The 15,164-nt window shown below is 42.0% G+C and overlaps 1 protein-coding gene across 1 annotated transcript in view; it reads right to left on the reverse strand.

Moving 5' to 3' along the window:
- Positions 1–15,164, reverse strand: part of PLB1 (phospholipase B1) — a 93,718-nt gene that overhangs the window by 20,163 nt on the left and 58,391 nt on the right. The window contains exons 47-57 of the mRNA XM_030945881.1: positions 14,536–14,594; positions 12,037–12,095; positions 10,829–10,872; positions 9,501–9,600; positions 8,058–8,109; positions 6,223–6,303; positions 5,136–5,201; positions 4,480–4,574; positions 3,257–3,338; positions 1,845–1,949; positions 666–761 (exon numbers count right to left, since the gene is read on the reverse strand). Of these exons, the coding sequence (XP_030801741.1) occupies positions 666–761; positions 1,845–1,949; positions 3,257–3,338; positions 4,480–4,574; positions 5,136–5,201; positions 6,223–6,303; positions 8,058–8,109; positions 9,501–9,600; positions 10,829–10,872; positions 12,037–12,095; positions 14,536–14,594 (839 nt within the window). The remainder of the gene's footprint in view (positions 1–665; positions 762–1,844; positions 1,950–3,256; positions 3,339–4,479; positions 4,575–5,135; positions 5,202–6,222; positions 6,304–8,057; positions 8,110–9,500; positions 9,601–10,828; positions 10,873–12,036; positions 12,096–14,535; positions 14,595–15,164) is intronic.

Here is a 15,164-nt window from a genome sequence, read left to right on the forward strand (position 1 = left end):
TTCCTTCCAGTGTGGGGAAATGTTTCTGAAAGCAACTTTGACCTTGGAGTTATCAAGTCTGGCATGTACCTCTGACACCTTCTTCCAACACTATTCAAAAGCTATTCATTTTCCCCAAAATGACAGATGGAATGTGATTACAAGCATCCTAAGTTTGATTTCAGCCCCCCATTAGTTTCAGTTACTCTACTAAAACTGCCTCAGATACAAGAGTGGGTGGTACAACATGTCCACACTATTAATGGCAGCAAAAATTCAGTCATATATAGGTTTTCCTAATAAATATAACAGAATTCAGTGAAGAAGGGCAAGATCATTAAACAGACATTTTCAGCAAACGTACAGAACTGAATGTTTAACTAGGCTGACTTTTTGTTTTAATGCAAGTTATTTACCAAATCAGAAAGGAATTTTTTGTTACATTAAGACTCTTTAGAATTCCCATTTTGAATGAGCAAAGACTTACACTGTTTCATGCAATATGATCACTTGGGATTACTTCCTAAGCAATGCAGAGTGAGAAGAACCTCAGTGTTGAGCAACCCCCTCTTGTTAGGATATCAGTTTTATGTCTTGCTTACTCTTTTGTTTCAGACACCTTTCTCATGATCTTTTGTAGATACTGCTACCACAAACACATAGGGATCTAAGTCATAACCCCTTACCATATTGTTCCAGAGAGCCATGGCCATCTCAGCATAGCCTCTTACACTGAAATGAGAGCAGTCTGCAGCAAAGAAACTCATATCTGGCTTGCTGGTCTGCAATAAAAGCAAAAATTATTTCTCAGCAAATTTCAATCTTTGAGATCTGACATACTATATCTAATGGTGTATTGTACTTGATATACCCACTTCACATTTTTGGTACCTTCCTAAAGGCAATATGCTCATGTTTTCACACTGGAAATAAATTTAGGTGCTCCAAACTATGGGCTGATTACTGCGCTTTGAGACCTTCTGCATAATGCAGCCTGCTCAACTTCACACAAAAATTTTCATAACAAAACTAAACTTAACATTTAGCCAACAGTCACAGCTGTTACACAGACCCTGCCATTGACCCACATTCCATTTTGTACAGAACTGATAGAAAAGTGCTTATTATTGCTTTTTAAACTACTGTGACTCAGACTTACAACATTTCAAGTGTTTAAATTTCTTTTGAATTTCAGAAAACAATAAAAACGGTGGGCTTACTCAACTGTGGTAAATGTTGCTCTTACAGGGAATTTGCCTCATCACTACCTGTATGGTGACCACTAGTCAACCTTTTAGGCTGACAGAAAAAAAATGGGGATGGTATGAAAAAAGTACCAGCACTATGCAAAACTGGGTTGTTTTGATGAGGATTCATGCTGGATATTTGTATCCTTAACTACACAGCATAACAATGCTAAGGCTGGAGAAAAGAAGGAGAATCAGTGTTTGGTTTCAAAGGCTGCTTCCTGTTTCCATGCTTGGATGAGTCAGAGACTCAAGTGCTGGTCTCCATTTGAAGAAAACCTGAACACATTCCATAACCTAAATCGGGAAACTGTGGTGAATGCTAACCAACCTCCTCAACAAGGGAAGCAACATGCAGTTCAGAGGAAATGAGACGGTGCCTTGTTTATGGGTGCATGCTATGAGTGTTTCCTAAAGCCATTTTGATTCACAGGCATCACTGCGAATCTTCTTGTGAGACTTTCTGTCTTCTCCTCTCTCGCTCTTACCACGGATTCCACGCTGTGCCACTAGACTGTGTAGAGAGAAGAAAACACAGTCCTTGCGGCGTGGATCTTACTGGCTTAAGAGGAATTAAATACTGGCCCTTGCATAATGGGAAAGCAAAACAGGACTCACACTATCCAGGGGCAGCAAGGTGTTCCGGAAGAATGGCTGGATGACAACAGCGAAGTCCTGCCGCTGTTCGTACCGACCACTGTTGATCAGCTGCAAGGCTTCAGCCTGTGTGTGATGTAATCAGTGAAAACACAGGAGTTACTTGCAAGGCTCATCCTACATTTGTCAGCTAGCAGCAACATGCAGATTAAACATCTTTCAGTGTAGGAAGCCATAAAATCGTTAATGTAAATCCAGCTAAATGTTATAAAGCAGTCAAGAAAACGGCTAAGAAAAGAATTTGGTTCATGAGGAGATTTTCATGAGGAAAACGCACAGAGGCTGGGTTAATTCAAACAAAAAAAAGTAAAAAATATAAAGTTGCTTAATTTAAAAAAATGGAAAAAACTAGTTCAAACCTTACTTATAAAAATCAAAACTGAAAAATTGCAAAGAGATTAAAATTTGCAGAAAAGTATAAAAAAAAGGAACAAGGTCAACATTTTTAGAAGTGACAAATGAGTTCAGAATGCCAGCATGAGGCTGAAGTGCACTTGATTTTTCAGAAAGGTGTGCTTGAATTAAAATAATATTTAAACATTGAAAAATTTTCAAAAATTTCAGTTCAATTGCCACTTTCAAAAATTATGGTCACAGACATTCATACAAATAAAAAAACCCATCTCATTGTAACTTGCCATTTTATGGATATAAATGCTAATGCTCCTGGTCATATCTCAAAACATTCCTAATCCCTTTTCCTCAGTTAAGGAAAATGACCCCTCTAGTAGGCTTATACAGGCATTACCCAGGGTGAATTTCTTGAGCTTTGTCAGATTCATTGCCAGAGCCAGAGCGGAAAACATTATGTGATCTGATACAGTGATTCCTGTATTCATAAGAACGTCGATGGAAAAAGCTTCTGCTCCAATAGCTATTTATAGCCTCTGTTAATTTTGAGTGAATCTGACGCCTGAGGCTATGAAAAGGTACTCTCAGATAGCAAGCTGACCCATGGCTGGTTTAGTTAATTTCTTCTGCTAAGAGTAACCACAAAACAGCTGATGCAAAGTCATTTGTCACTCTTGCAGTGACATGTTAATTCATGTGAGCTACTCATTGGACTCATTACAGACAAACACATATCAACAAAGCAGCCATCATTACTAAATCCTTTTCGGCTGTTGAAATAGCAGCTGGAAACAGAACTGGTCTCCATCTGTATCCAGCTCAGGTCAAATCAGAAGGCAATGTGGAAAGTCTTGCACTGCTGCTAACTGGTTAGCTGGGTATGGTTTTGATTAGGCTGTAGCCAAGTTGTTTTCCAGTTATCCCTCTCTGTACTGCTGAGAATATGCATGACAGGAAGGGCAGTGAGGGAAGCAATATAGAGACACAAGTGAAGATGACCAGTTACAGAATCAATGCGTTACCTGAAAATCTCTGTTAACTCTCTTAATTTCTTGTAATTCAGAAGAATTTTCCTCTGGGTTTAAGAAACATGGGCAAATTTTCCTTCAACAAAAGAAATACTAGAATTAAAAGCCATTCTAGAATAGTTTATTCACAGTTCTTCAGCGCTGTGTGTCTGCTTCAAGAAGCTCAGGATAGGTGCTCAAATCTCACAAGCAGAAGGGAGAGCCACCTTGGTGGGTTAGAAATGAACAGATACTTCACAAAAGAAAAAATTCTACTGACTTTTCAAAATGAACACCTACCACAGGCAGAAAGAGTTGCAACTCTTGAGTCAAACAGGAAAAAAGTGTTTCGTGTGCCACACATCAGTAGGAAATCACATGTGTTAGAATAACAAGAAAACTCACCCTATGAATGGGCTTACAGCAGAGTTTCAGACATCTGGGAGTGTAAAGTTAGAAAAGACAAAATTTTGATGTAGTCTGAGTCCTTGCACCACTCTGTTTTATTATGTTACCTTCACAACAAGAGGTAATAACTTCTGCTTCACTGAAATTCATCTTCTAAGAATGTGCTTGGAATGAATATGAACACATTGAGCAAGACCATCAATTCATTATTTTCCCTTCCAGTGTGTTCCTGTAGTTAATCACTTGTATTTTAAAAATCTGTGCCTAACTTAATTGGAATTCATTTGGCATCACCTTGCAACTACTGGTCTTTGTTATACCTTTATCTGCAAGACTAAAGAGCCTTTTCACATCCATTCTGATGCCTTTAAAAATGCTGTTGCTTTCTAAAACAAGTCTCTCAACCTTCTCTAAGATTTTGGTCTCCTTCATTAGGTGTGAGGAGCAGTTCCTGCCTGTGCTCTGCTGCATGCAGCCCAGCCTGCACCAGAGGTAATGCAGCACTGGATACAAAGACAGGAATCAGGGATGTCAGCCTGTGCTGCTGACCAGCAGATAGCTGGGTTAAAAAAGCCTTCAAAGTTCAGCAATCATATGGTGACTTGTGCTGTGTCATGCTGCCTTACAGCTGACAAGTGAGAACTCTGCTATCTACAGGTAAAGCTTTTCAGCTGAAGTATTGCAAGAAGTAATAGAAAGTTGAGGGGTGCATCAGGTAAAGGAAGCAATGCACGTAGCTTGGAAAGCTCAGTGTGGATATCCTCCTGTAGAAATTGAGACTGAGCCAAAAAGAATCACTTTATAGGCAAAGAGCTGTTTTGCTCACTTACTTCACTGCCAAGGCACACTCTGAAGAGCTTGCCGCGATTTGACGCAGTCCAGAGAACTCCAGCATCTCCACCATGTTGATAAAGACTCTTGGGAGCTGTGAGGATTATAATAACCAGACATACAGACATGTTACAAATAACAGAACATGATACCACTACAAAGAGCAAGGAGTGCCATCCATAGGTCAGAGAGTCAGTGCAAACTGCACTGGCTGCAGCCAATGGCATGTGCAAGGATGATGGATAAGAGAAGGGGGAGGGAGGGAGACATACAGTGGATGTCAGCCAAAAGAATTCCAGCAGCTAGTACAAACTAGCTGAAATGCTGCTTCACTCCCTGGGACATTTCCATTCGCTCTAGGGTAAATGAAACTGTTCATGGCTGGTTTAGCCACGAAAACTGGCTGTAGGGTCATGGTATGTTTGGTCCACAGCATAAATATTGTCAAACACACAGTTTTTCTGAAACTGCAACTCTCTTTCTCAGGGCATTAGCTAGTAGAGTCATTGAAATGCAGCACTGAAGAACAGTCTGACTCCAGCTATTTGAAAGATGACCTTGTATGAAACATAATCACTGACAGTCTATCAGAGGTGAGAAAAACATCAGTGTACTTGCCAGGAACATAGCTTGCTAGGGTATCTTAAAAGCTTACCTCCTCATAGAAAATATCCAGAGTGTCCTGAAGGTGCTTTACATACTTTTGCACTGAATAGGTTTCCTATTAAAATAAAAAAATTAAAAAAATTAAAAATTGAGTCAGTCTATTTCAGGAACCAACACGGTGATCTCTGAGAAGCTTTACCAACTTCTTGCTCCTTTTTTCTTTTGTTGGCACGATATATTTCCAGATCAAGAAGTTTACCGGCACATGTACAGAGGTTATATAGTGCTTATGTTTTTATACCATTAATATATTCCTATGATCTCTGTAGAAAATCCTGAGGTATCTTGGCAGAGCCTTTCCCTAATAATGGCTATATTGACCACATTTTTGGATTTTGGGTTGCTTTTTATGGGACCCAGAGCAGACTGATTTGCCTTATGAACAGAAGATTTTTTTTCAAACTGCCTGTCTGGAGAAACTGATATGAAGGCTGTCAGACCCCACAAAGCCCATAAGCAAAACAACTTTGTGACTGTAGCTATAGAGGGGTATCTGTGGGGACAAAGGCTCCAGGCAGCAGCCTGTAAAGGAAAGAGCAAAACAGAGAACACTGCCTGGTCATTTCAACAAGCTGGGGTACGGACCCCCAGTCTGTGCCGCACAAACAGTTTCAGAGGGGATGACCACTGACAGCTAAAGAAAATACATGTTTTTCACTGTAAACTGATGTTATTATTTTGGGTGTCATTCTGAAGCAAGAATTGGGCATCCTCAGTAATTATTGTGTGGGGATGTTTTCCAGAAGACTTCACTTGTGTCCCCTCACATGCCTGAGATACCACACTGATTACTTTGTCCAGTTAAGCAGGGAGAGCTCTTCAGCCTAATCTTTGTGTTTTGTTCAATATGAGCAGGTTCCTTGTACTCAAATAATGCATTTCTCCAGAGCTGCAGTGCCCCTGTATTAAAAGCTGGGCACTTGTTTCTGATACAATGAAGATGAAAGGGGCAGGACTTCTAAGTGCTTTTTAAACAAAGAGGAACTTTGGCTCCCTAAGAGAGAGAAAGGCTATGTTTCCAGGGCTGGTCACCTGCCAAATGCCTGGATGAGCATGCCTAATTCAGAGATACAAACCTTGTCCAAGCAGTACTGGCATAGGTCAGTGCCTCCAACAAGGATGGTAATCAGCTTCCAGTCTTCCTTGAAGTTAATTTTCTAGTGGCACATAAAATAAACAGATTGCAGCATCCATTGCTTAGGCATGCAGAGGTAACCTTCACAAATGGGGCTAAATGGGCACAGACAGCAGGGCAGAACAAAGGAGGTATGCTGAGTTAAGCTGGCAAAAGAAAAGCATCTCTCTGGGGGAAAATCTGAACTGTTTGCTAGTCTACAGCAATTCACCTTGGCTTCTGTAAGGAAATTCCCTTCAGCAGACAAGCTCTGTCAGGGTAACCAAGCACAAAAATGTGTCTGTGGCAGCAAGCATCCCTAAATGAATGTCAGCTTCAGAACAGGGGTGGACAGCAGAGATTTGCCAGCCATGGCTGCACACTGCAGGCAGCGTGGGGATAAAGCCGTGTGGGAATGGAGGCTGGAGTGACTCATGTGGCTGTGGAACTGGAGCTGCTGGAGATCCCTGACAGCTGGGCAAGAATTACCCCGTGGCCAGGAGGGGCAAGGGGTGCCCCAGGGAACAGACAGCTGGATTAAAATAGAAGAGTCCAGGAGGCTGGTGACTTCACTGAGCTCATATAAGGGCAGCTGCAGCATCCACGTCACCACAAGCTGACAATAGGCGCTGCTGAGAGCTGGATCTCATCAAAACATTTTGTAACATTCAGTACAAAGAAAGGAATCAAAGGCAACTATTTTTAGTGTAGTGCATTTACATAACAAACATCTGCGAAAGGATCCCACAAATAGAAGGAGGGCCTGGGAATCACCCAGGTCTGAATTCTCCTCTTTAACCAGCAATTTGCTCAGAAAGACTCATGAAGAGGCAATGTTATGGCAGGGATACACCCCTCTCCCTTTTTTAAAAAAATGCGTTAAAAGCTGTGAATAAAACAAAGCACGACAGCCTCTCCTCTTCTATTCTATTGAAAAGCCATGCCAGCTCTCTTTACTCTGCCAAACAATTGGCAATGCAGAATAACTGACAGTGGGGTGAGCATGCAGCATCCATCAAGAGTTCTGGCATGGAGAGCCACATGCTTTGACAAATCCTGCTTATTCAGTGCCTTCCTTTCCCATTCAGTCTGAGCCAAGGAGCACCAGGCACTCCGGTTCCCTTAGCAGGAATGCTCTCCCTGAACCAACAGCTCACACCCAGACAGTCATACACTCAAATTCAGCCAACACTCAGAGCAGGGCAGCCTTGGGTTTCTCAGATTTCTTCCCCTCCCTGCTTTTGATGCCCATTGTTGCCCACAGTGGAGCTGGCACAGCAGACTGGTCCACAATGCTAGATCCCCTACTGATTCTCTAAAAGATTACAGTGTGACAGAGATTCATCCATTCCTGGGGTTTCTGGTCACTAATTAATTATTTGCCTGCTCAAAACCAGACTTTGAGAGGGCTTTTTCTCGTGCAAAGACTTCATAGTCCCTCTTCCCAGTATTGTGGATATTGTGACTCACGTTGGTCTGCAGACCTACCTGCTGCAGCAATTTTACACTCAGCCTTCATGACCTTCACTTTGAAGGCTGATGCTCAACAAAGCAATACTGTGATCTCACCAGACCTTCAGATTTCTTCTCTTCCTCACTACCATCCTTACATCTCCTGGCTGCACTGCAGCCTACATTAGGGATAATTCATCTGGCACATTCATCTTGGAAAGCACAGCAGAGACAAGGACTTTTCTTTCATCAGTAAAGCACTCTTCATGTCTCAAGCAGCCCATTAATTACAGACATCTCCCAGAGACCCCGGCAGCACAGAGGTGTGGCCCAAATCCCACTCACCGAGCTGCTTCTCATCAGCTCCACCAATGCACGTGCTTGGGCTGGCATGTCACTAGGGGAGAGAACAGAAGATTTCAGATGTGTGCTCCAAAAGCACGTCACCTTCTTGATCCCCACTCCTTATTGTAGGGGATCTCATGATCAGCAGAAATCAGAATAAGGAAAGCGATGCCTCAAAAGGCTGAGCAAACACTGAAGGACCAAGTTGCACAATTGAATAATCTGATCCAAAAAGGCTTCAGCTGGGATGGCTGCCAAGTGGCAGGCAACTGGTATGAGTTCTTCCCATCTCAGACTTGGCCTTGGTACATTTTGTTTGGGAAAAAACACTAATGCCCAGATGCACAGAGACATTGAGTTGCATAACTGGCTTCAAAAATCTAGTGGGGGAGTTTGGTGCTGACACAGAAGCTGGGCACCTAACCAGCCTTCCAGATCCGGCCCTAAATTCCTATGGCTTGTCTTATGGCTGGAAGAGAGTGCTTACATTGTGGGACTGCCAGGCTTGAGAGTCCCAGTCCAGCTCTGGACAGGATGCAACATCCACGGGCCAAAGCACAAACCATGCTGAGACACCAGCTGGAAATGAGCTCCTGATATAGTAGAAAAAGACTGTGCTTGAGCTAATAAGCCCTGCCTCTCTCCAGCAACTACACAAATGCAGTTACATTATTTGGCTTCCTAGAACCATATTGATCACACTGAGTCAGCTTTGCTCAGGGAACCTATGAAATATTTAGTAGCTATACAGGCTTTGACAGTTATCCTAAATCTCTCTTGCAGCAGATTTAAAGGTTGTTAAAGGTGTCACAAAAAGCTTTGGAAACAAATTTTGTTGATATCCATGGAGAAGGCACAGTGTAAGCCATACAAATTCTTACATGTTTTGGTTGTTAACAGACTAGAAGATTTTTTCTTCAGGAAGAGAAAGGAGTTATTTCCCAGCTGCCTTTTTTTTTGTTTTTTTCCCTTTGCACTGCAAACAGGGATAATATTTTTAATGCCATTAAGGTAGAAGTGGGCTTCTATTTGTTAGTTACAGGCACTTCTCTAGAAATCAAGGAATAAAAGAGATGCTCATGAATTTTTTCTTCATTACAGATATTGCCTGACAGTGAATTAGGGACCTGTACACTAAAGACTAGGCAGAAAAAGGTACTGCTTGAATAGGAAGCATAACTAAGGCATGGGTTCAAAAATTGTGGGCAGAAATACAATAAAGAAAGGAAGCTTGAGTCAAATTAAGAAAAAGATAACAAATAAATCCCCCAAATACCGAATTGAATTAAAAAAAACCAAACTCCCGAAACTCACAATTGAAAGCATCAGATCACAGAAACATGCTGAGTACCAGCAGATCACCAGCGTTACCTTAACCCTGACATGCATCTCAAAGGTAACCTGCCAGTCCATCACTTCTCACTCCTTTGGGATTGTCCTTACCGTGCTGCAGCGTTTCTCTCTGCAACGTTGAATCCAGCTGTTTCCTTAGAGCTGCCAGTGGAGAAGCCAAAGAGGTTTGGATTGAATTTCTTCAAGATGTCTTAAAAGGAAAAACCACAGTGTTTAACCATTCACAGTACAGCCAGCAGTGTTGCCTCCCTGCAGAAGCAGGAGCCAATCCAGTAGCAAGAATACAGACCTGTGTTTTCCCCTCATTCACTATGACTTACAGGAACTAGAGACACACCTGCTTTGGAGACTCTAGTTACTGTCCAAATTTCATCACTGTCATTATTTCTCTCCATGGGCCTGAGGAACCAGGGCCTGGTGGCCCAGGAGAAGCATAGGTGGATCTTGGGCAAATCACCAGTCTTGAATTTGTCAGATTATTCATGGCTACTTTCTTTCACGTACCAGAAGCAGATGCCCTGAATATGGCCCTCTACCTCCCACTCCCCCGGCTAGATAATAATACTTGCGGCAGAGAAGTGAATTTTTTTCATTTTTCTAGATCTCACTGAAACTTTCAGTGGGGAAGCATGATGTCTGAAAACTATTGTTGTTACTGTGTCCATAGTACTGCTGTCTGGGGCCTCTTTATAGAATCTCGTTTACAATGCATAAATGAATTGTGCCTTCTGTTTTTCTTCAAAGACAGTGATATGCCTGGTACAAGGCAAAGGCAAGGCAAATCAGATTTTTTACTGACAATGTCAGGTATTGTCAAAGTGTTCCACAGCGTGGATCACATACAAATAGAGTAGCCATTGTAAACCAAGTGCCTTCCAATTTATTGTCACATTGACCACTTAATGGTTTCTATGGCAACTACAGGCCCAATTACACAGAACACTAGGGCAAAAATTTATAGTACTTTTAGATTTTTTTTCCCCACTGCTATGCAGCAACTTTAAATCATCTGGAAGAATCACAACTTTGTCAACAATCTTGGCTAGATGGACTGGTAATTGTTTCATAAACCCTCATATGTCCACAGATCTTAGTCAGTCACCGGAAAGCACAAAACAAAACATGGGAGGAACTGGTCTGCCATGAACTTCTGTCACCTTCAGCACACTTACTCCTAATTCTTTTGGCCAAAAGGACAATACAATCACAAACAAGTCCTGTGATGTGGAGGGGCTGAATCAACTTTACACTAATCAGGCCAGTCTGGATCTCAGCTCTCACTCACATGAACTGCTTATACCCACAACAGATGGACATCCCCACCGTTTTCAAGGAGTTACCATTTCCAGATGTTTCCTAGCATCTATTTAAACCACTTTCAGTGTAATACCCAACTTTTGCTTTTCTAGGATACTCACTGGGTAAAGTAGCCTGGATCTCCAGAGTGTCATCACCCCCAATACTACAAAGGGAAAGAACAAAATCACCCAGTAGGGTTAATCCTGCAGCCATCTGTCTTACTGTCACCACATGTTGTTGTAGCAGCCCAAGAAGGAAAAAACAACCTCCCCCCCGCCCCCTTCCCAAAAATACTTGCTTCAAACAGGACTAAGGAGATAAACCACAGGAATTCAGGGAAAGTAGTGAAGGGATAACTCACATTAAATAAAGCAAGGCAGTGCTAAGATAGAAGCTATGCCTTCAGGCTGGGAACAGACCATATTGGGAGAGCTGATTTTTCATCTGGACATGCTGGGATACCAACCACAGAAAGGCATATTTCCTCACTAAAGCTGCTCCACGTTACCTCACTGAAGCTACATTTGCACACAGTTAAGCTTAGGAGAGACTGCATTAAATATTCATTAACTACCTATTTGCAATGCTGCAATGCCAATTACATAGAGCCTCTGCCTCACCATTCAGAACTTGTCTGTGTGAAGAGCCAACACACTCTCACACCACTTGTGGCAGCCCTTCCTGAAAGTATCCATGCCTGCAGACACATGCAAAGGGATGAAGAAAGAGCAAAGAGGACACTGTATACACCCACACACTTATCAACCATATGTGTGTCCATAGGGAACAGGCAGTTTCCTTCTATTCTAGCATGGATATTGAGCTTCACACCCTCTGACATGCATTGTTTGCCCACTTTGCAATAGCAAAGGTGTTTGGAACATCTTCACTGAGTATGTATGCAGTGCTCTTGCCACGGTCATGCCAACCCACACGCACTCAGACCTTCCAGCATTACATACTGCAGTAGATAATCACAGCAACATTTTGAAAAAGCTCCAGTGAGACTGACAGAAGGCTAAAAGGTACTGTGACACAGGACCACGCCTGTAACAATCAGATTGGGTTAACACATACACACACACAAAAAAAAAAGAAAAACAGAAGCAAGAAAAAGCCCACAAAAACAAACACAACCCACCCCCCAGGAATCACTCCTATCTATTCTCTTCCAGTCCTGACTCCTCCAATCCTTACCAAGCAATACTTGCATCAGCATCCTTCCCCTGAATTTACATATACAAAGATGTAATTACACAACCAGGTGACCTATACTTTTAACTGTGTGCACAAAAACAGAGAAAAAAACCCCAACATTTTCTCTCACCTCCATGATAGTCCCCTCCAGTCTGTTTGTAAGTCTGGTACTCTGGCTCCTACTGCAGTCTGGAAAAGATGGAAATAACAATTGATAAAATACTAAAAGGAAAAAAGCCCTACAAATTTAGGTAAGATAGACATCATGTTTTGAAAGTGCTGAAACATCCTTTTAACATTACTCTGTATCCAGCCAAGCTTTTGCAACATCCCAGCTTTAGCATAAGTGATCTGTGTCCTTATTCCACACGCTGGCCTGTGGGCAGCCCTGCATCTCCCATACTCCAGTTTTCTGTGCTTCCCCTCATATCTAGATAGCAGACCATGGAGCACCAGAGATGTAGTCCAGCCAGAGGATGTCAGATTGTAAGGTCAAGGACATAAGGCTTTAAAGCTGCTACTCATACTGCTTGAGCAACCCAATGGAACCCAGATTAACATCAACAGCTTTGTATTTCTTTGGATTTTTTTCTGATGGAAAATGCTTCATCCTGGCATTTCCTGAAGAAAGATGATTTTGAGAGTCTTAATAATCCATGAAAAAAGCCCCAAACACTGATGAAAAATCCCCATCCAGTTTTAGCTGTACATAAATCAGAGAAGCTGCTTTTTAATCTGCCAAGAAAACAAATCTTTGGTGTACAATCCATTTTTCCTCTCCTGGATCCAGTCTGCTACTTAGCACACAGACTTGATGAGGTGTAGACAGGATTCTTTTTGCCAGTATAGATAAGCATGTTGGTGTGTCTACTCCTTTCACTGTGCATTTGTGCTGGAGCAGTCAGACAGATGAATTCTAACCAGTGACATGACTAAATTGCTCAATGTTTCATTAATCTCCAACAGTATCTAGATCAAGGCAGCCTTTCTTCCTGCACTGTGAACTTTCATTTCCTTCAAAATTAAATAAATACATAAAGCCACCAGAACAAAGACCTCTGTGCTGAATTTGTGTGGCTCACAGGATGGGGACAGACCTCCAACAAGGTCAGCACCCTGACTCACATTCAGGACAGTAAACATGAGAAGGGGTTCTTCTGCAGCTTTACAGGTTTTTAGTGGTGTCACCAACTTTTGTATTCTTCAAAAAGCCATGGCACCAATTCAGGCACAAACACTGGCTGCATTCAGGGATCTTGTGAGGAGTACCAGGAGGACAATCCATGCCTTGGGGGACCTTGCTGCTGCAGTCCCCCTGTGCCAAGGATGGTTACCCCATACGAAGTGCACGGGGCTGCTGTGGGAGGTGTATGTGCACACATGTGGTAAACACTCCGCCACTTTTTCTGACCCCCCCAAATAAATCACTCAATAAAACCCCCAAACACACCTTGCTGTGGCAGTGGCAACTGGTAGGAACTGTATGAATAATGGCATTATGAGAACCTGCCTTGCTCAGCTCGAGACAGAGACCTCAAGCATCTGGCGTCTATGACTAGGGCTTTCTGAGATATTTCATGTATTAAAAGAACTAATATTTTTAAAATAAGAGATATGGGCTAGTGCACATACCTAGAATTTGATGTAGGGGGAAGAAGTAAAGCAATTAATTTTAAGAGCCATGGCAGCAGATAGGAGGGAGAAAGCTTTGCAGCAGAGGGAAAGCCAGGATTACATCAGGTCAAGCAAAATCAGGTTCAGAGCTAATGAGAAGGTGCATGATGCATAATGAAGACACGCACACCTGCCTGTAAGATAAGCCATTATCATTTAAGGGCTTCAGACCCTTCAAGTCCCTCTGAACTCAACAGGAACAGAAGCTGCTAGAATGAGCACTTGTTTAGTGCAGGAGTTAAAATTCATGGAAACTGTTGACGCAAATGTTTGCTTTCATCCCATGCCAGAACAATTCTGCAGGGCTGTGTAATTCTAGACCTTTTTCTCAGAAAACTTCAGTACAGATCTGCAGTATTCCCTGCTATTCTTCCCTGGGACCATTCTGGGGGGTTTTTGTGCCTACTTTTTGTTTTAAACCTCCATTTCTTAGTACTTGAAATGCATCACAGCTGTAACTGGAAAACTTCTAGGAATGCAACCCAGGAAGCAAAATCTGAAAGCAAAACTCTGAAATACAGAAGTATCAGAATTATCTCAAGTGGGAAGCACTTCATTTTGCAGTCAATTATTTCCATGGGAGTTTTCAGCAAAATGTCTTCTTGCTTCAAAAATATCAACTGCTTTCACTTCTTTTTTTTTTTTCATGTCAGATGAGACTAATCCTATAAGACAGACACTTCCCTTTTCAAAAACACTTGGATAAACTGTATGGAATAGAGAATGGGATCCCATTTCAGTCCTGGCCTGAACTATTCATTACTGGATTACACAATTGCCAGTGTCACTCATATCCCTTCAGGCTATTTCTTTGCAAAGGGAACCAGGTAGATGAGTTTTGCTTTGCCAAGCCAAAGAAATTTGCTTTCTATCTGATGATGCCTGACGTGACAACGTCTGGGTAGAAATTGACAACTGCTCTTCTCATTGTAAACGTGAATCCAGCAGTACTCACAGTCAGGGAATCTCCAAGTGCTCCAATGGCTTTGATGTCAGCAGGCCGTAGCTCATGGACTAAAAAGCAGTAGGAGAATAAAAGCAGGATTACCAACAACTGACATAATACTGTCTAATAGAATAAACATGCAAGTCTTAGGTTCCAATCTGATGGCATTTTTGCAGATTTTTAAGGTAGAAAAAGCTTCAGGTTCTGTGTGCCACCTAGGCAAAATGTGTAAATTCTTGCCTTTGCTTGCAACAGTGCATTACACTAACATGGAAAGAAATGGAACTTAAAACAGCTTAGGTAAAAATGAAAACAGACTAGATGTGTTTACAGATGCATACATTCGATCTTTTTTAATTGACTTATAGGTCTGGGTCATAGATCAGTATTTCCTATTAAATATCCCCCAATAAAATCTTCAAACTGCACACAGCACTTGCACTGCACTGCTTATCAGAGCACATTCCAGCTTGCTAAGTCACTAACCCTCCTGGGCAATTTTAACCTGCCACGTTGCTGTATGATGAATGATGTATAAGATACATGCATACAATAAATGTGATCACATTTATCCACAGAGACATACCAGCTGTCATGTAGAATTCACTGAGAATGGCAAGACAGACTTCTTCCCTTTG

Source organism: Camarhynchus parvulus, chromosome 3 (assembly GCF_901933205.1).
Source record: "Camarhynchus parvulus chromosome 3, STF_HiC, whole genome shotgun sequence".
In the NCBI taxonomy this organism is placed as follows: domain Eukaryota; kingdom Metazoa; phylum Chordata; class Aves; order Passeriformes; family Thraupidae; genus Camarhynchus; species Camarhynchus parvulus.